The sequence below is a fragment of the Bidens hawaiensis genome, unplaced genomic scaffold, assembly GCF_021521415.1.
Source record: "Bidens hawaiensis isolate Kalapana, Puna unplaced genomic scaffold, B.hawaiensis_p1.1 tig00013629_1, whole genome shotgun sequence".
Taxonomy (NCBI): Eukaryota; Viridiplantae; Streptophyta; class Magnoliopsida; order Asterales; family Asteraceae; genus Bidens; species Bidens hawaiensis.
This window is the reverse complement of record NW_027492158.1, coordinates 430,618-455,175: the sequence shown is the minus strand read 5'-3', so window position 1 is coordinate 455,175 and position 24,558 is coordinate 430,618. Positions and strand designations below refer to the sequence as shown.

The 24,558-nt window shown below is 34.6% G+C and overlaps 1 protein-coding gene and 1 pseudogene across 2 annotated transcripts; one reads left to right on the top strand and one right to left on the bottom strand.

The window, feature by feature from the left end:
* Nucleotides 1-7,105: 7,105 nt before the first annotated feature.
* Nucleotides 7,106-8,023, bottom strand: LOC143544598 (uncharacterized). Its single transcript, XM_077036667.1, has 2 exons — nucleotides 7,839-8,023; nucleotides 7,106-7,769 (listed from the first exon to the last, which is right to left on the bottom strand). The coding sequence occupies exons 1-2, from the start codon at nucleotides 7,959-7,961 to the stop codon at nucleotides 7,224-7,226; spliced, it is 669 nt and encodes a 222-aa protein (XP_076892782.1). The 5' UTR covers nucleotides 7,962-8,023; the 3' UTR covers nucleotides 7,106-7,223.
* Nucleotides 8,024-21,812: 13,789 nt separating this feature from the next.
* Nucleotides 21,813-24,274, top strand: LOC143544567 (phosphatidylcholine:diacylglycerol cholinephosphotransferase 1 pseudogene; annotated as a pseudogene). Its single transcript, XR_013137273.1, has 3 exons — nucleotides 21,813-22,181; nucleotides 22,836-22,973; nucleotides 23,843-24,274. The product of XR_013137273.1 is annotated as a phosphatidylcholine:diacylglycerol cholinephosphotransferase 1 pseudogene (transcript).
* Nucleotides 24,275-24,558: the final 284 nt, after the last annotated feature.

The following is a 24,558-nucleotide window of genomic DNA, read 5'->3' as shown; positions in this document are numbered from 1 at the left end:
TAATTTTTTTTATAAAATACACAATATTGCAAAATTTATAAACCAAAGACTTTATAATATTTACATGTATTAATTTTTTCTTTGCAGGATTTATATACTGTTGCCTTTTTTATGGTGTTAGTGAGTTGAACTGAAGTAACAAAAACTTGCAAATTACACGTCTCACGAGAGTTATAATAAACTGGATTAAAGTGGCAATTAGAAAAAACAAAAAGAACAAACAAGCAAAAGTACTTAACTGTTCTAATAATGGGCTTTCAGAAGGTCAATAAGGGAAGTAAAAAAAATTCAGAAAATGGGCTTATAATTAAGATAGATATTATTTAATTTTGAAATAGGTTAGTGTTAAAAATAAATATAGATATGATCTACTTCTGAAAATGGACTTTCATGGGGTCTATGTTTATATATTATTTTGTTAAATCAGTAAAGATTGCCGTTTGATCTTTAAATTTGGTTCAATCAGTGAATCACTAATCCCTCTGTTTAAAGAAACCTCTGGATTCAAGGTCTTTGATTGAAGAGGTTGAATATATGCTTGTTGCCTGTTTGCTTTATTTTTAGTTGTAAAAGAAGTAATGAATATCATTTATCAAATTGTATTTGTCTGTATGTGCTTATTTGTTTTAGTTTATGTGTTTTCATAATTTTGCATATTAGTCATAGATATTTCAAAATTTTAATGGTTGATGTTCTCAATATATGATACTCAAGTATATAAGTTCAGACATTTTATTCATCGTGTCCATTTATTAAGTTGTGTTGTGGAGTGGTTTTAAAACAGTTGTTAAATTATCATATATATATAGGTATTAATGGTTTTAATCTAAGTCCGTTGTAGTTTAAAGCCCCCACTTTATATATATATATATAAGAGAGAGAGAGAGAGAGTAAAAGCGTCATGGCCCCACCGTTACTTTTGTTAACACTAACTCCCGGATAAAATTTTGAAGCTCATCTCTATACTGCCCCTCTCATGGAGCCCAAGCGTGATATTAATGAAGGTAAAGTGTAAAACCCCTTCATGTTATTTTTAAGCCTACAACAACTAATCTTAAAAGTAATATGAGAAATAAACGATCACCCTCGACTACCTGTATGAAAGAAATGGTGATAGTATGTTCACAAATTTGCAATATATTGCGTCGGTGTCTTTTCCAATTTAGAGTAACTATAACTCTCACCGTTTGTAATTAAATGGAGATTTAGGCACTTTTTTTAACGACAAATTCTTTTTAGCTATTGTCATATGTGGGATTGGAACTCAAAATCTTCTCCTCTCAAACCCAAGTATTTAAAAAATTTATTTTTACCAATAGACTACCGCCTCATTGGTTGGAGACATACGTACTCTTTCATAACTGAATAGTAGGATATGGATGAAAGAGAAAAAAAAACTTGAACCCAGCACAACTGTGACATTTGTCAATTTCGGGTCTTGTTTGTATTCGTTTTTTTATTTGTTTATTATGTAAACCGACCCGATTTGTAAACCGAAGCTTATGTTATAATCAAAATGATGGATTTATGTTACAATATTGTTTCACACTTGTTGGGTCTTGAAAACATCCTATTTTTATTTATTTATTTATTATTATTATTATTTTTTGTTTTGTGTTTTTGTCTTGATCCATTTTGCATGAAAACTCTTGTGTCTCACACCCATATTTGACCACCAACATTACCCTATATATACACCGCCTTTCCTCTTCATTTTCCCTTGCTACAACACAAAAAAAAAAAAAAACTTTCTCAAACATCAAAGATTCAAGGTTATCTTCTTAAGTGTTCTTGAAGGTTTTTGGTCTTTCATCTTAATTAGTTTATGTAGCCTTATTAATACTTGTTTATGGTTGTGCAACATATATATAATATACACCCATTGTTTATCTTTGGTAGTTACTTCTCCGATTCCGGTCGGTGAGGTTTCGGACCCCATAAAGCAAGGCTTAATGGAGGACTTCGTTTCCTTGATATATATACATCTATATAACTTGTTCATACATATTAATCTTGCTTATTTTAGTTTGTTGGTCATGTTTACAAGTTCCATGGTTATGGGTTTTTAAGAGTCTATGCTTCGGTTTAACCGTAAATAGCTCTAAACCGTAAACCGAACTTTGTTACTAGTTTTGTTTGTTTAAACATACTTAGTGTTAGATCTAAGTTTCTAAAATCATTTTTACAAATTCTATGGTTATGGGTTTGTAGAATCTTACCTCGGTCTTAACCCGAAACACGATCCGAACCAAAAACCGAACTTTTGTTTAAAGACTTTATTGTTAACTTTTGGTATTTTTTATTTGTACATTATTATACAAGTTCTATAGTGTTTGGACATGTGAAAACCAAAAACCGAACTTTTGTTTAAAGACTTTATTGTTAACTTTTGGTATTTTTTATTTGTACATTATTATACAAGTTCTATAGTGTTTGGACATGTGGAAACCATCTATGAACTTGTTGTGAGATGGAAACCGAACCAAACCGATTCTTGCTCGCTTAAGACACGCAAGTGTGTTTTTTTTAGCCATCAAGACTTGTATATTTCTTTAAAAATAGTTACAAATTGATTTTTAAATATTTTTTTAAGTACTTGGAAATGTTGGATCCAACTTGATCTCATAACAAAGTTTGGACCGACAAAACCGAACACTTGCTGAACGTGCGTTGTTAGTTCTAAAACAATGGAACTACATACTTGGTTAAGTCTTATTAAATTTTATTGAGTTATCTCATAACATTCAATATTTTGGAAAGTTGACTTTGGGTTTGACCAATTATCAAGACCCGAACCGACAACCCGAACACTCGATAAAAAAAAACCGTTTTAGTATCTTTATTCCAAAGGGATTTGCATTCTTTCATTTTACCCACCTTATTACTTAACATAGGTTGAGTAAATATTAAGGTTAGATACTTTAACCCGGTTTCGAGCAAACTTACATTTTTAAAGGGTTATTATTATAAATTCTTAAATAGTCACATTTTAAACCTTGAACTTTAATTATTTACATTTCTCACCATTTATTTTATTTAAAGACATTCAAGACAACCTTTCTAAATTCAAGACTTCTTTATTTTTTAGGCATTGTGCGTTAAACTCGTCGTTCCGACAAATCTCCAAATTTTCATCTTTCAAGTTACTACTTGAAGGTGAGTACTTCATACCCCATTTTCCATCTTTTATTTTGGGGGTGACATTTCATACTTATTCAACAAAATGCTTTATATTTGAATCTTAAACCACAAACGTAGTTGTATACTTTACCTAAATAATTGCTCGATTTGGTTTTCTATGCTTATATGCCTATGTGTTTATCGCTTTTGGTTGGTGGAACTATAAAATCCTAGACTATTTGGCATCCCCTTATAGCAAGGTGTCGTTAACGTAATGCAATTAACGATAACTATAAAATCATAGACTATTTGGCATCCCCTTATAGCTAGGTGTCGCTAATGTGTTTAGCGATATCTATTTATCCAAATTACCACTTTTATTTATCGTTTCGTATGCAAGTTTTGTGGCTATCTTTATTATATACTAATATGATTAAACTTATGAATTGCTCAACGACCTTTGTGTTGACAAACTTTATTTTATGAAATGTTGCAGGTTTGCATCTTGGTTGATTTATGATTGTGAAGAAAACGACATCAAAGACTTTAGGATATTAGTAAAAATGAACAATATCAAATTTGCCATATTTTGTGATATCTTGTTTATGGTTATTTTATAGATAATTGTTATGTGACATTTTCGATGTTGTGAAATGAAATGAGTTTATTAAATACTGTCACTTTAATTAGTGTCATGTGCTTATGGACAATCGTTACACCTCGGCATGTTCCGCCGCCTTTGGTCGGGGTGTGACAACAACCAACCTAGAGTAAACATTTGGGACGGGTTATGCAACATGTATAAGAATAGTTTTATGTTTTTTCTATTTGTTTTAGGAGCCATTTTCTAGTAAAATCCCCAGTTATTAAGGTCACCGGAACCCTAGAACCATTGTCGGAGTAAGTTGGTGGTGCCCAAGTTGTGGTGTTCTGGTGGTGGGTGTCAGCGGTGGTGTTTGGTGGTGGTGGTGGTGGTGGTGAAAAAGTTGAGTTTTCTGGTGAAAAATGTTGAGCTTTCAGTCAAAAACGTCTTTTCAGTGACCGGCGATTAACGGCGTTCAAATTTTGTTAGTTGCAGATCCTTGATAGTAAATAGGTTACAATATTGGACCGCCAGCAAGTATTTCATTAGTTGAGACTGTTATTTGACAACAGTCAATAATTTGGTTTATTTTTTCTTGTTTTATTAATTAAAAGTTTTGGGAAATTCCTGTTTTAAAAATTATAAATGGTGTCATTAAAAAAAACTTATAAATGATAACTTCATAGCAATCAAAATGCGTCTCCAAAGTCCAAGCGACAATACGATATTATATTTTACCATTCTTTTAATCAAAATTATGAGGTTTAGAGATAATATGCTAGACTTGAAGACCAAATTGATCATAAAACGATCAGTCAAAACCTTTTCTTGAGGATTTCTTACAAATTTTATCCTTTAAACATTCTTGGTTTATGGATCAGGTCCTTTAAAAAGTTTGCTTTCATTCGTTGTCCTTTAATTGACGAAGTGTCTTGTTTTTTGTTCTTTTGACTAACGACCATCCAAACACTCATTTAAGTGACAGTTTGTGCATGGCATTTTATGGGTAAAACGGTAATTTTATTCTATTAATTTAATAATTAAAAAAGTAAATAAAAAACACATGATTTTTAAGTAATATCATTTTCTTCAATTTTTGAGTTCATCTTCAGGTAAAACGTCCACATCATCACAAACCTTATTCAACTTCTTCTCCGGCTAACCGCCGCCCATCGCCGCCGATCCGTTCCAGCCGACAACCACCAGATCGACAATCGCCTCCACCTGATAACATCATGGCCGCCATCATCCTACGCCCGTAACATTTGATTCAACTCAAAATCCGCATCCGACTGATCGATTGATGCCTCCAACCTCCAGATCCGACGACTTTTTGCCAACACCGTTTCAAAATCCGACGTCTGATTCACCTCCTTCTCGCCACCACAGTCGTCTTGTTCACCTCAAAATCTATACGGTCGGAAGAGGTTGGCATTGGTGGCCGGAAGATGTGGTTCATCGTTAGTTCTCAGGCTACATTTTTGGAGAATATTTGGGTATGGATGTATGTAAGGTTAGGTTTGGGCTTCGCAACAGGGGTGAGAGAAAGAGTTTTGCAGCCAATTCGACATGGTCTGATAGGGTGAAGATATGGTGCGTGGGACCCTCTTTAACTTAAATTATTATTATATATATATATATATTTATATATATGATTTTATTGTGTAAGAAATAGTAAAAGTGTAATGACCGTTTTGCCCATCACATGTTGTCACTTAACTGAGTTTTTGGATGGTCGTTAGTCAAAAGGACAAAAAGCGTGACACTTTGTCAATTAAAGGACAACGAATAAAGTAAACTTTTTAAATGACCTGATTCATAAATCAAGAATGTTTAAAAGACAAAATTTGTAATTCTGTCTTCCTATAATAACAAGGTGGTATATATATTAAAGAACAAGTACAGTCTACTTTAACTAAAGAACAAGTACACTTTGACAAAATTTGTTCATAAATCAAGAGTGTTTAAAGTTTTAACTAAAGAACAAGTACAGTCTACTTTAATCTGGTATATATATTATTATTATTACTACTACCACTACTACTTGCTATAGTTTTTTGTTGTTATTGTTATTATGATTTATGTATAATCAAGTCGAGCTACATGTAAGTTATTTAAAAGCAATTTAATAAAAGCATGTATCTAGCCTAAGCCTACACAAGCTCGAATTTATGATCTACCCTAAATTGATGTTTATTTATTGAGTCAAGCCCGGGCATCGTTACCAAGCATGACTAGGTTCTTACGTCTAATCAAGGTTTTTAACTTATTATTATATAAATATAAGTTAAAACATGTGAAGTTTTCTTTAAGGTCAAATATATCATAAAGCAAATATTATGGACTGGTCATGGCTTACTAAGAAAATCAATGGAGATTTTTTTTTAACGAATAAATGTATCATTAAGCATGGTTTGAACCTTTGACCTTCTCATTCATACCTTAATCACTTTACCACCTCACCAAAATAAAAATAAATGAAGATACGTGGTGATTTTAGAGAGATCATGTATTTTGGTGATCCTCAATGGAAGTTGATGAGTTGGCATGGTGCCGTAGCCCCATGTCAAGGGACCAGCCCCGTGCCCATAGTACCACGCCATCATTATTACATGCCCCTGATATATGTGCCTTTAAATGTATCTATTCATGCTAATGATAGCATAATGGATTTAATTTCCATTAAAAAAAACATAAAATCTTGTTCAATAAAAATTGCGGTCCATGTTAAGTTTTACTAAACAGATATAATGGCAATAAATCAAGAAAATGCATTGTCACCATCAAGTTAGAAACTAATATTTGAGCATTTAACATGCCTAGAGAAGTGGTTGTGCATGTGGGAACGAGACGACAAGGGTGATGGGCGCCGTATGATTGTCGATGAAACCAGTATATATATATATAGATATTACTTATATAGAAGTATTTCATATCATTTTACAACTTATAAAATTAAGTTATGTTAAGGATGTGAAAGATAGTGATAACCGCTTTTATGGTATATGAAAAAAATAGTATGACGTTGATGTGGAAGAAAGAGGTCATTCATAAAGTTAGGGATGCTAAGGACGACGCCGACCACCCTTAACATGTGTTTTAAGTTGAAAAATAGAAAATGATAAGACTAGGGGGGTGTTTGGTACAGAGAATGGAATTGTAGAGAAATGGAATAGAGAAATGGAATTGCAGAGAAAGGGAATTGGTCTGGAGAATGAGAATTGACTGTTCTGTTTGGTAGTACAGAGATTTCAGTAGAGAAATATAGCTAAGAATCATTTCTCTTGTTTGGTACATAGGAAACAAACAGAGAATTATATCAACTTTATCATTAGCACAAGTATTTTTTTCATAACAAATATTTATTAAAAAAATAAAAAACACATAAAAAGATGCATAAATTCCAACCAAAATATGCATTGATCAAACCAATTCACATACAAAACATAGTTTTTAAGCAAAAAACATCAACCATAGTTAAAACCAATTCACATACAAAACATACTTCAACCATACACAACTATCCCATTGAACCATCGGTATACAACTCGACCATCTCAATTTTCTCTTCTATTGTCAACGCAAGAAAAGAACGTCCTAGATCCACATCTCTACCAATCAAATGAGCTGCTTTGAACCGTTTTTTCGTAGTGATACCTGGTAAAGCTTTCAACTCATCACTAACCTTTTCATAGATTTCACGAGCCTCCATACCTTCTTTGCTAAGTTGTTCACCCACCATCTCCCCAAATCGAAGCAAAACTTCCTTGATATCTTTGCAAGACTCTCGATATATCTCATCTGCATCCGTGCTTCTACCTCTTTTGCGCTTGCTTGTTACACTTCCTGTTTGTCCTTCAGATCTGTCAACATTTGGAACGGCTTCATCAACAAAATCAAAGTCTTCAATATCAACAGGTGAGCTTTTTTGCGTCTCTTGAACAACATCTTCTTCTCCAATGTCAACTGCTTTACTACAAGTAGCTCTATCCTTACCGAATATGGTACACAATTTGTCATAGAAAGGAAATGACTTGTCACGAAAATTCACAGCACCTTTGTGAGACTACAAGACAATTATAAATAAATTAGACTAAAATTTTAAAATCTAAAAAATATATTTTTTAGAATATACCTTCACGTATTCATTCCAAACACTATCATCGACAATAATACAACATTTTTGTTCATCCCAACCAAACCCACTTGTATGCACCATATCATATACAATGCTAAAGTGTGTCTTCCATGTCTTCATCCTAGACTTTATATGTGGTTCTGCTTTGAGGCCAGAGTTAGGAAGACTTACATCTAGCAATTGTTGAACACCATTTAAATAACCTGGTTTAAATCCATTGTCAGCACCAGCATACTTTCCGGATGCATGTATCTCCATTAATGCATCAATTAGCTTTGCATCTTCATCATTTGTCCAGGTATGCTTGTTCCGAGTAACTCCTCTCACTATATTTGAATCTGCCATGTCTACGTACAAATGCATAATTATACAATTAAAAATCATAATTCATGTAACTACAAATACAAATATAACAAGAAACATTAATAAGAAACAAATAAAGTGCATAAATAAACATTAATAAGAAACATCCTTGGTTCTATAAATAAAAAATACATAATTGTCAAACATAATTAAGAAACATTGTTGGCACGCTGCGCACGCATCGCAGTCCAACTATTAAACATTTCATTAGCAAGAAGGTCTCTACGATCGGTCCATTCTTGTGAGGGCTCGATCATAGAAATAACATTGTCATGGTCATTTGTAGGTTGTGTGTGATTTACTGGGATTTCGTTATCAAGAGGGTCTTCACTCATTGTTGTTCGTATGAAATTGTGCAATAAACAACAAGAAATGATGATACGTGGCATGGACTCTATGGGATGATATGAGTTATCACGCAAAATAGCCCATCTATCTTTAATCATTCCGAAACATCTTTCTATAACATTCCTGGCCGATGAATGTCTCATATTAAAGAACTCCTTAGCACTCGTAGGAGGACGAGACCAATCGTTAAGATGATAACGTTGACCTCGATATGGAGTTAAAAATCCTTCACCATTTGTATAACCGGCATCACAAAGGTAGTATGTTCCTACAATTAACCATAAACTCTATGTTAATTATCATACTTAAATCTATATATATTCTTTGAAAATTGTCTATCACATACCCGGAGTTATTTTAAGACCATTGGGTCTACTGATTGCATCACGCAAAACTCTACTATCAGCTACAGAACCCTCCCATCCCGCTAAGACATACGTAAATAAAAGGTCTCTCGTACATACTCCGAGTACGTTAGTACAAATCTGCCATTTTCTTGTCCTATAAGGTTTTCTATCAATAGCAGGGACTTTAACTTTAATGTATGTTCCATCTAATGCTCCTAAGCAACCCTGAGTTAAAAGAAAACATTACTTACTAATTTATGTTAGCAAAAAATATCTTTAATAAAAAAAGTGTTTGACTAACCTTAAACCATTTCCATCTTTCATCAGTTTCATTATCTGGCACTGGCACGGGTGACTTGTAGAGTTCTTTGTGTAATCGACATATAGCATTTAAGACTAACTTGAAATACCGACTTACAGTTTCCCCGGACCGATGAAATCTGTTGACTAGTATCCTATTCTTTGCATTATGAGCAAGGGTATGTAAAAACATAGCAACTTGCTCATCGACTAGCATGTTTTTACTATTCTTTAGTCCCCCTCTAGTTTCTAGCATATCACAAAGTGTTGTAAATGCATGTATATTCATTCTTATGTTAACAACACTCGTAACATCACTTTCATAAACCATCCTCACCATGTTTTCACGCCTATTATGGTAACTCATTAAATATTTTGTACGTAAAGTCATTGACTCAATCGACCGACGCAAATGATAAGTACACAACATCCACCAACGAATCGTAACATAAATGACATAAAATGCACCTATGGCAACTATTCTTTGTCTGGAAGGTGATCTTGCCATCTACACATAAAAATATAAGAAAATTCAAGAAAAGCAAATAACTCCAAAATATAATCCAAATATTAGCAACAAAGTAATCATGAAAGCAAGAAAAATGATTACAGGCAACTTTATTCACTGAATTGCTGAATGTTGTTTAATTGCCAATGTTTACATCAATATATATGTTATTTTGGATGAAATTGAACATCCAAGTTTCCATGTGAGTTACAAGTCAATGTAATACAAGATCCCTAAGGTTTCCATGTGAGTTACAGGTCAATTTCTAGATAAAAATGGTGTAAAAAGTGATGATTTGTTGATATGTAGAAATCTGAGTTTTTTGGTCAGATTTGAGTTTGTAAATATAGATTTATTTATCAACAAAACAATTGAAATAAATTATGAAAATATTTTCACAGAAACTTCAACATCTCTAGGTGTTTATATATTTTTCTCAAAATTTTAAAGTATGCATAAGGTTTTCAACTAAAATGCTAATTATCAAAGGTATCTAAAACTTACTGTTTAGAGTTTGTAAATGTCAAAATTTCTCAAAAATTGACTACTCAGGATTTGCATACAAGGCCAATTGGGAAATATTCTAGACACTTAAAATGTTCATTAGAAAGAGGAATGAAGTTTAAAACTTCAAAAACAAGAGAGTTATGCTCTTTAGAAGTGGACCTAAAATCTGTCAGTCAAAAACAGATTTGACATCCGGTTTTATTTTTCACGTTTGGGTAATCAAAACTTCTCTAAAAATTACGAAACCAGTGGGGTTTGAAACTAGACTCTTTGAACTTAATGTTAGACTCAAGAAACGATCAATTTGCATCTGTTATGATCAAAATATTGTTTGAACAAAACAGCATTACAGATTTCATCAGCAACAGCATTCAAGCAACTCATGTAAACTTTCAATTTATCGGTTCCAACATTCAACCTAGCATCTAAATATCATTCTAACATAAAATTCATGATTCAAACCCATCAATTTCATACCATATAATGTTCAATTCCCAACCTAGACATCAAAGATTTCATCAAGAGTCGAATTAAACATAAACCATTGAAATCTAACATATCTAAATCGATTACCAACAACATACAAACATCCCACGATAACAATCGACATCAGCAGCTGAGTTTGGATCGAGGTTTAGGTCTGGTCGAGGATAAGAAAGTCAAAAAAATGAAAGTTTCATACCTAGGATCGTTGGAATCGAAGCAAGGATCGCGAATACGAACTCGATTATTGGATTGGAGATGATTTGTGGGTGATTAGAGGCTGCAAGTCGATCGAACAGCAGGGAGAGGCATGAGTTTGCTGCTGTAGATCGAACAGCAGGGAGAGGCTTGAGAGAGTGAGGCTGAGAAATGAAACCCTAGAAATCCAATTCTCCGCTTTTTTTAGAGAAACAAAATCAGAGAAATGGAAATGGTTTATTTCCAATTCTCACCTCTTTCTTTCATAAACAAACAAGAGAATTATTTCCAATTCCATTTCTCACCCCTTAATTCCCTCTACCAAACACCCCCTAGTATCATGCTATTAAGAAGACTAATCATTAAATAACATGGTCGGAAAGGAGTGTTGAGTTGGAGTCAAGGGGATGATGATATAGTAGCATTAAACACGTTTTAACATTGGACACCAAACCTATGCTATCACGACTCTTTCATGTCAAACTTTTCTAACCTAACAATTTCAGCTATTCATTAAGGCAACCATTTATAGTTTTGCAACTCTGTTTGGAGATGTTGCATCCAACACTCATTAGTCATTATCATTACTTTTTAAAGTTATTAATCTTTTTTAAAATTTAGTATAGTATATTTGTAAACCTCAAACCGTAAAAAGAGAGGAAAAGAAAATAATAGAGCCTTAAAGGGGGTTCACTAATGGTTGATTTAAGTTTATAAGAAAATTATGTTGTAGCTAATTAAAGGATTTTCATTACTTCATGTAAAAAAATACGTGGTTCATGGGTCCTTTAAATAGGAGGAACATGATTCATACCGGGTGTTTATAAAGCGTTAGAAATAGATTGAACAATCCAAATCAAAGCAGGTTGGTTTGACTAGTTGGAAGTTTATACAACACCGGTTTAACAGAAGTTTTTGTTTACTATTTGGAACTTGAAGCATATTGTGTAAATAGGCGTGGCAATTTAACATCTATTATTTATGTTTTCATTTTAAAAATATTTACTTATGCATATATATTTCATAAATCATGCTTATCATTTAAAAATTTAAGTGTGCTATGCTAGGAGTAATATTAAAAGAAAAATATTTCAACACCAACCGCTAGTAAACCGTAGGAGTGTCTACGGTTAGATTTTGACAGTTTTTAGATAAAACCGTTAATAATAATTTTTATCATTGTAAACCAAAAATTCAACTGTTGAAACATAATGCCGAATCAAATCAAATTGTTGTTAATGGTTGATCCTGTGCCGGGTGGGTAAAGCGCCTTCTTGTTGTGCTTTTTAACTAGTGTCCTTATTGTCTCATGCTATGATGTTTGAACTATTGTCTAATTCTCATGGTTCACCCAGGCTTTTATCATTGGTTTTTGGTTGAAATTGTAAACCAAACTATTAAGTATAGTTTGAAAGTTTTTATGACAATCGATCAAACTTAAAAGACAACAACAAAACCAAACCAATGATTTGTTGGGTGGTTTCAATTTTTAAACCGAACCATGAACCCGCCAAAGCGACCCGGCCAATTCGGTTGTCTTTTTTGAAAACCGGCCGTAATATTTGGTCAAGATTTTCGTCAAAATCGACCTAACCAAGATAAAGCAATGATAGCATTAGAAAAGACTAACCTTGTTTAGAAATCATCCATATCAATACACTTATTAAATATATGATCAATGATTCAATGAATTATAATCTTTGTTAATTAAAGTGTTAATTGGTAAAGAGCCTTGTATTTACACCTTTTGATCCGATCATTGTCTACAAGTTAATATCAAAGCACCCTTCTACTTCACCTAACGTCATTCGTGTCAAAAACTAATTTCATTTTGTTGACTATCGTAAGTAAAATATAGAACTCTAACTTTTAATACGAAAATGTAACATCCATAAGAATTTTGTTTAATTAAATATAGAAGTTTTTGTTTATTAGCCATATCCTTATATTAAATTATTTACGAAGTTAATACATAGGAATAAGAGACTTGCTTCTCCGTTTAATTTCATGATGTGTGATAGTTACTTTTTTATGATAAAAATAGTAGTTCAGGAATAGTTAAATACGAAAGTATACAAATCTGTTGGTTGTTATCATGTAATGAATTTCTAAATTTCTCTTTCATTACGATAAATTTTGTAATATTTTATGGTTTAATATAAGTGATCTTATAATAAGTAACGTGTAATTACCTTTTGACATCTGGTAACATGTTTCAACGACGTTCGTAATATTTAGCCACGCATCCATTTGGTAGATTTTGGCTTAACATTGTGTCATGTGTCTTTGCGAGATCTTTCATTATTTTGTGTGAAGCAAATAGATTAATTTTGAGCGTATGTTGTATAAGGTGTGTACGGATTAGTTATTTTTTCTATCGATAATTAAATTAATTTGTTGATTACCTACAAGTGCCGCCATCTCTCATACTTAGGTAGTTGATAATGATAGTCAAGTCATGTAAAAACTGTAGGGGTATGGTACTAAAACCCGGTTCTACGACCCTAAATCTATTATGTTTGGCTTATTTCATTACATGGACTAATACAATGTTATTGGGCCGAGGGGGTTTTGTGGAGGTAACCCTAACTGGGCTAGGCCCATTAGGGTTCCATGATGGTGGCCATGAGACTCTACATAAGGAGGTCTCCACCTCCTTATCATGCGTCATGCTTAATAAGAGCCACCACCACTTTTTGTGTCTGTAAACAAGTAATCCTCAGGATATCTTAGCAGTCACCTCCACACCCCCGAAACCATTGCAGGTCTCAACATGGAGAGATCACAGGCGCAGCCGCAGAGGAAGAAGATCAAGACGTGGTTCGTTCATCTCAAAATCCGTGGAAACATCGTCATGGATCAGGTAAGATTCATTTCATGATTCGACATTGGCGCCATCCGTGGGACGGCAACGAACTGCCCTTCGATCTTCATCTCGGCTGTCAGATCTCTCCCAAGAAAAACACAGATCTGGAAGTTTACAGAAAAAGGCTTCAAAGATCTAAAAAGAGGCTTATATTAAAGCTCAAAAAGATCCATAGATCTAAAAAGAGATTTCCAGATCTGGACAAGAAGGAAAATCCGTGATTCGAATGATCAGATCTCCGAATCTGTGATGGTTTTAAATCTGCTCCGTGCTTCAGATCTGTCCAAATCTGATTTACAGATCTAGGTCTAGATTACAGACCTGGATTTTAGGTCTAAAGTTGCAGATCTAACTCTTAAATTGCAGATCTAGAAATTACCAGACTTCCGCCGCCATGTACGCACGCCCGTGGGTTCTCACTCCGCAGCCGTGCATGTGCCGCCGCGGAAACCACCATCTGGGTTTTGCGCAAGAGACCTCCGCCATGCACGCGCACTCGCGAGTCACCACTCTATCGCCGTGCATGCGCGCATCAGGCTACGCGCCAAGGTTGGGAATCCTCCTAATATCCCATATGGCTACGCGCCAAGGTTGGGAATCCTCCTAATATCCCATATGGCTACGCGCCAAGGTTGGGAATCCTCCTAATATCCCATATGGCTACGCGCCAAACTGCAAGGTTGGGAATCCTCCTAATATCCCATATGGCTACGCGCCAAGGTTGGGAATCCTCCTAATATCCCATATGGCTACGCGCCAAACTTCAAGGTTGGGAATCCTCATAATATCCCATATGGCTACGCGCCAAGGTTGGGAATCCTCCTAATATCCCATATGGCTACGCGCCAAACTTCAAGGTTGGGAATCCTCATAATATCCCATATGGCTACGCGCCAAGGTTGGGAATCCTCATAATATCCCATATGGCTACGCGCTAAACTTCAAGGTTGGGAATCCTCATAATATCCCATATGGCTACGCGCCAAGGTTGGGAATCCTCATAATATCCCATATGGCTACGCGCCAAACTTAGGGGTTGGGAATCCTCATACCATATGCTCACGCATATTACACATGCTTACGCATCACATGCTTACACATCACATGCTCACACATGTCACAGTCTATACGCACGTGCACGCAACATCTGCGCGTGGCGCATAACACAAAACAAAAGTCTACGCGCACGCGCATGCAACATCTGCACGTGGCGCGTGACATAAAGTAGCCCGTAAGTCGCCTCACGCGCAGGCTTTTATTATTCACAGCTCATAAGACGCCCGCGAGCTGTTATTATTCTTACAGCCCGTAAGTCGCCTCACGCGCAGGCTTTTATTATTCACACAGCTCATAAGACGCCTCGCGCGCAAGCTGTTGGTATTCTTACAGCCCGTAAGTCGCCTCACGCGCAGGCTTTTATTATTCACAGCTCATAAGACGCCTCGCGCGCAAGCTGTATTATTCTTACAGCCCGTAAGTCGCCTCACGCGCAGGCTTTTATTATTCACACAGCTCATAAGACGCCTCGCGCGCAAGCTGTTGGTATTCTTACAGCCCGTAAGTCGCCTCACTCGCAGGCTTTTATTATTCACAGCTCATAAGACGCCTCGCGCGCAAGCTGTTATTATTCTTACAGCCCGTAAGTCGCCTCACGTGCAGGCTTTTATTATTCACACAGCTCATAAGACGTCTCGCGCGCAAGCTGTTGCTATTCTTACAGCCCGTAAGTCGCCTCAAACGCAGGCTTTTATTACTCACAGCTCATAAGACGCCTCGCGTGCAAGCTGTTATTATTCTTACAGCCCGTAAGTCGCCTCACGCGCAGACTTTTATTATTCTTAGCTCGTAAGACGTCTCACGCACAGGCTTTATTATTCTACAAGCTCGTAAGTCGCCTTGCGCGCCAGCTTCATTATTCTACAAGCTCGTAAGCCGCCTCACGCGCCAGCTTCATTATTCTACAAGCTCGTAAGTCGCCTCGCGCGCCAGCTTCATTATTCTACAAGCTCGTAAGCCGCCTCACGCGCCAGCTTCATTATTCTACAAGCTCGTAAGCCGCCTCACGCGCCAGCTTCATTATTCTACAAGCTCGTAAGCCGCCTCACGCGCCAGCTTCATTATTCTACAAGCTCGTAAGTCGCCTAGCGCGCCAGCTTCTTTATTATTACAGCTCGTAAGTCGTTTCGCGCGCCAGCTTCTTTATTATTACAGCTCGTAAGTCGCCATGCGCGCAGGCTCTCGTTATTCTTATAGCTCAATTATTATTCTTATAGCTCATAAGACGCCTCTCGCGCGCAAGCTTTATTACTTTCACAGCTCGTAAGTCGCCTCACGCGCCAGCTCAATTATTATTTTCAAAGATCATAAGACGCCTCTCGCGCGCAAGCTTTATTACTTTCACAGCTCGTAAGTCGCCTCACGCGCCAGCTCAATTATTATTCTCAAAGCTCATAAGACGCCTCTCGCGCGCAGGCTTTTATTATTCATTAGACGCCTCACGTGCAGGCTTTATTATGCTACAGCTCGTAAGACGCCTCTCGCGCGCAGGCATTATTATTATTTTAGCTCGTAAGTCGCTTCTCGCGCCAGCTTCATTATTATTATAACTCGTGAGTCGCTTCTCGCGCCAGCTCCATTATTATTATAGCTCGTAAGTCGCCTCACGCGCGAGCTTCATTATTATTATAGCTCGTAAGTCGCCTCGCGCGCAGGCTTTTATTACAACATGTCACCATCATGAAGAAAGCCTCTCAAAACTCAGACAATAAAAACAAGGCCAAAGAAAAGGGAAAAAACCGCCTCACACCTTATAAAGTCCAGCGCTCCACCTAGACGCTTGCGCGCCTAGGAGCAACACTGGACTTGGGGGGGCTTGTAGGGGTATGGTACTAAAACCCGGTTCTACGACCCTAAATCTATTATGTTTGGCTTATTTCATTACATGGACTAATACAATGTTATTGGGCCGATGGGGTTTTGTGGAGGTAACCCTAACTGGGCTAGGCCCATTAGGGTACCATGATGGTGGCAATGAGACTCTACATAAGGAGGTCTCCACCTCCTTATCATGCGTCATGCTCAATAAGAGCCACCACCACTTTTTGTGTCTGTAAACAAGTAATCCTCAGGATATCTTAGCAGTCACCTCCACACCCCCGAAACCATTGCAGGTCTCAACATGGAGAGATCACAGGCGCAGCCGCAGAGGAAGAAGATCAAGACGTGGTTCGTTCATCTCAAAATCCGTGGAAACATCGTCATGGATCAGGTAAGATTCATTTCATGATTCGACAAAAACATTACACTTCTCTTGGTAAGTATGTATTGTATTCAACAAAAGGCATGTGAAGGTATCATAGTTATTTTTTATTATAAAAGTAAAATCTTAAGTTTTTTTTTTTTTTTTCATAATGCATTGATATTTAAACATGCTAACCATCCTTAAAAACACTTATTTTGAGCTTAAAATGCATTTCTGAAAACTATAAGAACCAATTTTGCCAAAATGAAACTTTTGAAGAAAACCCTCCTCATGTGGCACGTAAGAATGGGCCAAATCCTACGCGTGGCTCGGCCGACAGACCTGATCAGTATTTTATGTTTAAGTTCGTTTTTGACTCGTTTAACCTCAAATCTTCATTCTAGTCTCGTTATAATTCAAATTTTTGAGTTCCAAAACATTCCTAACTATATTCTATAATAATCCCATGAGTTTTATCATCTAATTTATGATAAAGATGCAAACTTGATCATATTCTGGTGTTTATCTTCTTTAGTTTTAAGTTTAAAAGAGTTATCTCCAAATTGTTGATAAACATGAAACTTTACTTCGATTTCTTTATAAACAAATCATTCTCCTCATTATTTCTCTGCTACATACTCATAAGCCTCCTTCTCTTTCGCAAATTCGAGTTCAATCAAGTGTTTTTCAAGGTTTGACTTTCAAAAGTCAAACTGGTATTTTAAGCTTCAATAATCTAGTTTTTCCATCAATCTTCAAGTAGGTTTGTGTTTTTATTATTAATTATCAATACTTGAATAAAATTCCTCATTCGATTTCAATGGATTTGGGGGATTTCATGTGCAATTAAATTAATTCTAGCCACGATTTATGTTAAGAACTGAATTGGGGCTTTTTAATTACACCATGAATTGACCCAAATTAGCTTCCGACTTTTCAATGTTTTATGTTTGCATTTGTGTTTTGATCATGTTGGACTCGAAATTGACCTTAAATCAACATTCGAGTCGGACACGAACCGAACACCCGCTTAAAAACGAACTTTCTGTTTTTCGCATAAAAGACTCATATTTGATTAATTATTCTATCTAGATATCATTATTCTTATTTATTTATGATTATGAACTCATTTTAGGGATTTTTCATTGAGTTCGGTTGTCAGCTCGCTTAAAGTCAATCTTCTCTTATATATTTAATTTTTTTCACTCGCCAATTCTCTAATAGCGGGATTCAGAATTTGATTCTAATTCTAAACATTCAAAATTTGATTTGATTCGAATTCGATTATTAATATTCGAATTCGTTTTTAAAAAAATTCGAATTCGAATTCGATTTGTATTCGAGTATAGTAATCGAATACGAATTCAAATACATAAATAATAAATATCTATTACAAAATATATATTTAAACCCTATAGCATACATTATTATTTCTTATCCCATACATTTGTGTTTTAATTTTAAACTTATTATCACATAGTATACATAGTATTGTGGCTACTTTAAACTAATATTTGTGTGTTTTAAAATTATGATTTTGGTTTTTGAATTCTGAAATTTTCAACAAAGTGAACTTGAATCAAAACGAATTTATCCGAATGCGGTTCGTATTCAATTCGAATTCGAGTTTCAAATACGAATCGAATTGAATTTCGAATATTGAATATAATACGAATACGAATTCGAACCGAATAATTTAACAATCTGAATACTAGCAAAAAAAATAAATTATTCGGATTATTCGATTCTATTGACTTGAAAATTCGTTATTCTATTCAATGAACACCCCTATTCTCTAAGGTTAGTAATCCACACCCTTTTTTCATCTTTTACTTTTGGGGGTAATATACGTACCATACACACCAAACTTTATTATATATATCTATATCTCATCAATCTCAATTCAATATTATGTGTTTTTGGATTTGTTGCCCATCGATGACATGCTATATTGTTATGTGCTTATTCTTATTGTTTGACGGTTGGACCACCTCATCCTCATCTAGCATGTATACATTATTATCTTGGTAAGCTGGCTTTGAACTAGACCGAAAGGGTCCACATCTATTTTATTTGGCAATTGTTATATATCATTAACGCTGTAATTTTTCATAATTACATACGAATTGTTTTGTTTTACAATATAACTATATTCTAAATGTGTATTTCTCAGTCAGCGTTATGCTGATCAAACTCTATTTTACGCATATTACAAAATTGCTAGTTAAATAATTAGAAGTTCGAGAAGATATGTAGTTGGACTTTAGGTTGTTGAAAAAATAAATAATTTATTTGAATAATGCTAGTTATGGATTTTGTGATGGATTTTGATTATATGAATTTAAATTATTAGTTTTGTCACGTTAATATTAATAGTGTCTTGCGAGATATTGTGTAATTAGTTGCGTCCCGACATATTCCGTCATAGGTTGGGTGTGACACGAGTAAGATATCCTAAGACGGGGTGCCAACCGTCCACATTGATATTGAAGTTCTAGGCCTTACTCACCAAAGAAACATTAAGGAAGAAACCTGCCACTTTGGAAAAAACCCTTTTAAATCAGGTTTCGAACTTGCGACATTTATTAACTAAAAAGGTTTAGTATTTTATGAAATTTCATTTGAAATACACATAACGTAATGCTATGTTATTTTAAAACATAATCAAGAATATAATATTTGTAACATGTCTTTATTAGAGCTGTACACGAAGCAAACATTTGGAAAACAGTTCATGAACCATTTGGTAGGAAGTTTGTTTATGTTCGTTCATTTAATAAATAAGCGAACATAAACAAGAAATTTCCTTCGATTAATTAAACAAGCGAACATAAACATTAGTTCGTATATGCTGCTCATGAAAGTTTTTTGTATTCATTCCTCATTATTCACTTTGATAAATATATCAACTTCAATCTCTAGGTTTTGCCAATTTTATTTGTGTTCGTTAACCGTTCTTGAACACTTTCATTTCCTTAATGAATTAACGCGAACATAAAATTTCATTCGGTAAGTGTTTGTAAACAAATTATTTCCTTAACGAATGAACATGGACAATGTCTTGTTCGCATTCGTTCGGTTCATTTGCAGCCCTAGTATTTATAGAAAATTTTAAAATATGTTATTATTAGACGTAAGATAAAAACATACATTATCATTTTGCCTCGTTATCATTTTATGTAACTTTAAAAGACAATTTTTTTAGCGGTGAATTTTTTTAAAACTTTGTTGTATGTGGAACTTGAACCCAAGACATCCTCTTCCAAACCCATATGTTTAAAGATTTTGCCATTACCATGGACCACCAAACGACCCGATTAGTTAAAACAATAAGATATGGTTTATTCAAATAACACTATAAGATATGGTTAGATATTTTAGTATAAATGTATTGACATTTTGACTAATTTGAATAATAGTATTCATCAAACAAATAAGCATATGCAGAGTGCACGTTTGTATGATTTTATTATGGTCTTCCGTATTAGAACCTTAAATGGTTCTTAGGGTCAAAGCCCTTGAACAATCGGGATCCAAGAGGGAGCCTTTGGCTGGTTCACTAAAAATTGAGCTTAATTTTGAAAATTATTGCTTCCATAAATATTAATTTTTATTTTAGTTTTCAGAATTTCACTTGTGAATTTCTGGATATCGGATGATTCGAATATTTAAAAACTTTAAAAATCACTATCTTAACTATTTGAAGATTCGAAATTCCGGATAGTTAGATACGGATTTTTAGATAATCATGATATGGGTATCAAAAATCTGCTACCGTTATTTTGCCTTTGAGAATTGAGAGGATGTGGCTATATTGGAGCATTGGAGGGAAGGATGTGTGGTTGCTGGTGTACGGGGATACTTAGCCGTGCTAGCCTTTCTTGCTCAAATTGATGGTTGGTAGGATTCCTTATATATTTCCTCTTATCTTGACTTCTTTTGTAAGTTTCTAAATGATCTAATTTGAGTTTAATTTTGGCACACATACACTCGGATTATTTTCGTTTATAATAACGAATATCTTTTGTAACTTCGAATGGATTATAAGGTTTTGATTATTGTGAGTTGTTAGTAGTAGATAACAATTTTATGGGCAAATAGAGTAGAAATAGTGTTTTTTTAATAATGACGATTTCTTGTTTGTTATAATAAAGCAGAAATAGTGTTTTGTATAAATGCATAAAAGTAAATGTTTGATATCACTTTTGTTCTTTTCAATATGGTATAGTGGTAGAGGGTTTGGTTTTTCAATGGAGACCCAAGTTCAATTTCTACTTACAGCATTTTGCAGGGCATGAGTGGTTCAATGAAAGAAGATTGATATCTTTGTGATTTCCAGTTCAACCCTGAGAGCATCCGGTTTTTACCACCAGTGGGCCTTCAGCGGTGGGTTTTTCATAAAGCTGGAGATAAATTGAAGGTGCTTAAAGACTCTGTACAGCTAGGTTGGACCAGCTGATGATGGCCTTTTCCATTGAATTAACCCTTACAAAATACCTAGCCATTTTATATTTGTTGATGGTTAAAAAAAATACCACTCCCAATATTTAATTTTTGTAGAGAAAACCTTAAAAAACAGAGTAAATGAAGTACAATTAATAGTCATAGCTACAAACTACAGTATACATTCAAGTTCAGGTCTGAAACAATTGTCACTTATCTTCAATCTCACATCTCCACCGCACGCGCCATTGAGATCTCCCTCACTCGCTCGCTCACTACCTATAAATACCCCACATTATCCTCACTCCCTACTTTCCATCCACCCCTTCTTTACTTAATTCAACCTTCATTTACACACCTTTGAATAATGAACGAAAATAATAATAAACTCCACCACCGCTCCCTGCCACAAACCACCAACCTCCTCACAACACCCACCACCAACATTTCCATTAATAATATTAATCTAAAGAAGAAGAAGACTCACGGTTGGTCATTAACCAATGCGTCGTTTATGCAATGGAGGGTGGCGGATGCAGTGGGTTTGTTCAAGTACCACCCGGTCCCGTGTTTCTTTGCGGGCTGTTTGTTGTTTTTTATGGGTGTGGAGTATACGCTCCGGATGATACCGTCGTCTTCTCCGCCGTTTGATATTGGTTTCAACGCTACCGTGTATTTGCACCGTGTTCTTGTTGCAAGTCCTACTCTTAATACCGTACTTGCCGGTCTTAATACGGTAACAGTTTGTTGCTGTTTTCTTATATGACCATAAATGTTGTACCCGAATTAAATTATTGTATTTTAGGTTATTGCACTCTCCAAATACAATAAGAGTTTACAATTTTCATATGTAACCTTAAAAATATTAAATAGAATTTTATTTATTATTATTATTATTATTATTATTATTTTGTGTTAGTTAACAAGTTTTTGAAAATTAAATAATTTTTTAATGTCTTGTTTTTAAAATAATATACTATAAAATAGACAAAGTTTTATTATCTTTAATGCAAAATTAATATTGATAAAATTTTAAGTGGTGTGTGATACCATATTATGTGATTATATAACATGGTAGGTATTTATATTTAATTACATATGGATATTTTAAGCTTATAAATTTTGGTATGAAATTATGCATAGGTGATACAAGATTACAATAAATATGGCATGTGGTTATATAACTATTGTATGTATTTAATCTGATGTGTAATCATATATTTGCATTTATGTTGGCTAAAATACATGCCGCATTTTGGTGACTTTATATGCTTAGCATAATTTCGACTATTTATATAGAAAATGTCTATTGCATATCTTGTTATATATTTTTAAATTAAAATTTAAAAATCTTTTACACTCATTTTTAATACTTGTTATGTGTTTGAAGGTGTTTGTGGGGATGCAAACCATATACATATTTGGGGCGTGGGTAATTGAAGGACGGCCGAGAGCCGCTGTCGCGACGCTATTCATGTTTACTTGCAGAGGGATTTTGGGTTATTCAACGCAACTTCCTTTGCCGGAGGTAAAATCGTTTTCGTCAACCTCCATCACCGTCCATTCTTGAAAAGAATTTGTTTTCCATTCATAGTAATTAATTCTCAATTCTAAAATTGGCATATTTTAACAGTATAGGTGAGTATCATTATATTCATTTACTTAAAAAGAACATATATAATACAGAAAAGGTTAAGAAAAAAGGATCGTTTTGTGATGCCCCATCACCCATGTGACGATCAGAAATAATAGTTGGGACTTGGGAGTCTTTTTACAATTTATAGTACTTTAAAAAAAGTACACTGAAAAAATATATATATTTTTAAAAAAAATGTGCAGCCTAGTTAATAATCCCGTGTTCTCCGCTGTAATTTAAGAAGTTCGTTTTTTATAATATTTAAGACTAATTTTTTTAATGATATATGTAACTTTTAATATTAATATATGGTCTTAACTTGTTCTCTTGGTTAATATTTTGATATGAATCTAACTGAAAACTGAGTTGCATTTAACATAATATAAAAGGGCGGAGTTTTTGGGTTCAAGTCTCATATAGGATTTCTTCTATGAGTGAAGTGAAGATGATTGGGTAGGTCAATAGTCAGTCGGTTACTTAAATAACCATTTAAAATAAAAAAAAATAATATAATTTTTAAAGATATCGATATAAGAAATAATTTATGTTAATCACATATTTGTCTTTGTTTTTACATTTCAAAGGGTGTGAGTTTGAAAATTGTCCCTAAGAAGATAAAGGTGACTTACCGGCCATCTTTTGAAAAACGCACTAGTTTGGCGTGACCAAAAGTACATAAACCGGCTAAAAATCCTAAATAAAAACAATTAGTTTTTTTATTAACGAATTAACAATTAGTTTTTTTTATTGTATTATTTTAGGAATTTTTGGGTTCAGGAGCGGACTTTCCAATAGGGGACGTGTCCTTCTTCTTGTTCTATTCGGGTCATGTAGCCGGATCAGTGATTGCCTCACTTGATATGAGGAGAATGCGTAGGTGGGAGTTGGCATTTCTATTCGACACCCTAAATCTTTTACAAGTGGTGCGATTACTGAGTACAAGGGGACACTACACCATTGATCTAGCCATCGGTGTAGGTGCAGGCATCCTGTTCGATTCCTTTGCTGGAAAATACATGAACAATGCTGGGGTCACTAAAGAGGTCGGTGGCCCGTATAAAAATCAGGCTCTTTTATCTTGACCTCTATATAGTCAATCAAGTTTTAAATGTTGATAGTTCTAGTTGAGTGTTTTGAAGGAACATCTGTATAATTTAACAATAGGTTTTTATATTACAACTTGTGTCAATTATTTTGTTTCCTTGGTTCTTTTGGGTTTAAGCGGCTTAGTTTAGGTTTGTAGGGCCAATGTTTTAAAACCAGTTTAAACCGGCCAGTGATACAAGTTAAACTGGATGCACTAATTGGTACGTTTTATTCTGGTAAATTGGATGAAAGGTTTGTAATTTGAAACAATGGTATTACCATCAATACCGCTTTAAGCCTAGGGTAATATTTATTATATAGACTTTACGCCAAAGACTTTTATCGACCTATATATACTTCCGGTTAAAAGTTTTAACCTACGGTTTTTCCT

Excerpts from the sequence above, each read along its gene's own strand:
- LOC143544598 (XM_077036667.1), bottom strand. The coding sequence starts at position 7,961 with ATGAAGACATGGAAGACACACTTTAGCATTGTATATGATATGGTGCAT. Across the intron at positions 7,770-7,838 it reads TTTGGAATGAATACGTGAAG|TCTCACAAAGGTGCTGTGAA; the intron begins GTATATTCTAAA and ends ATTGTCTTGTAG.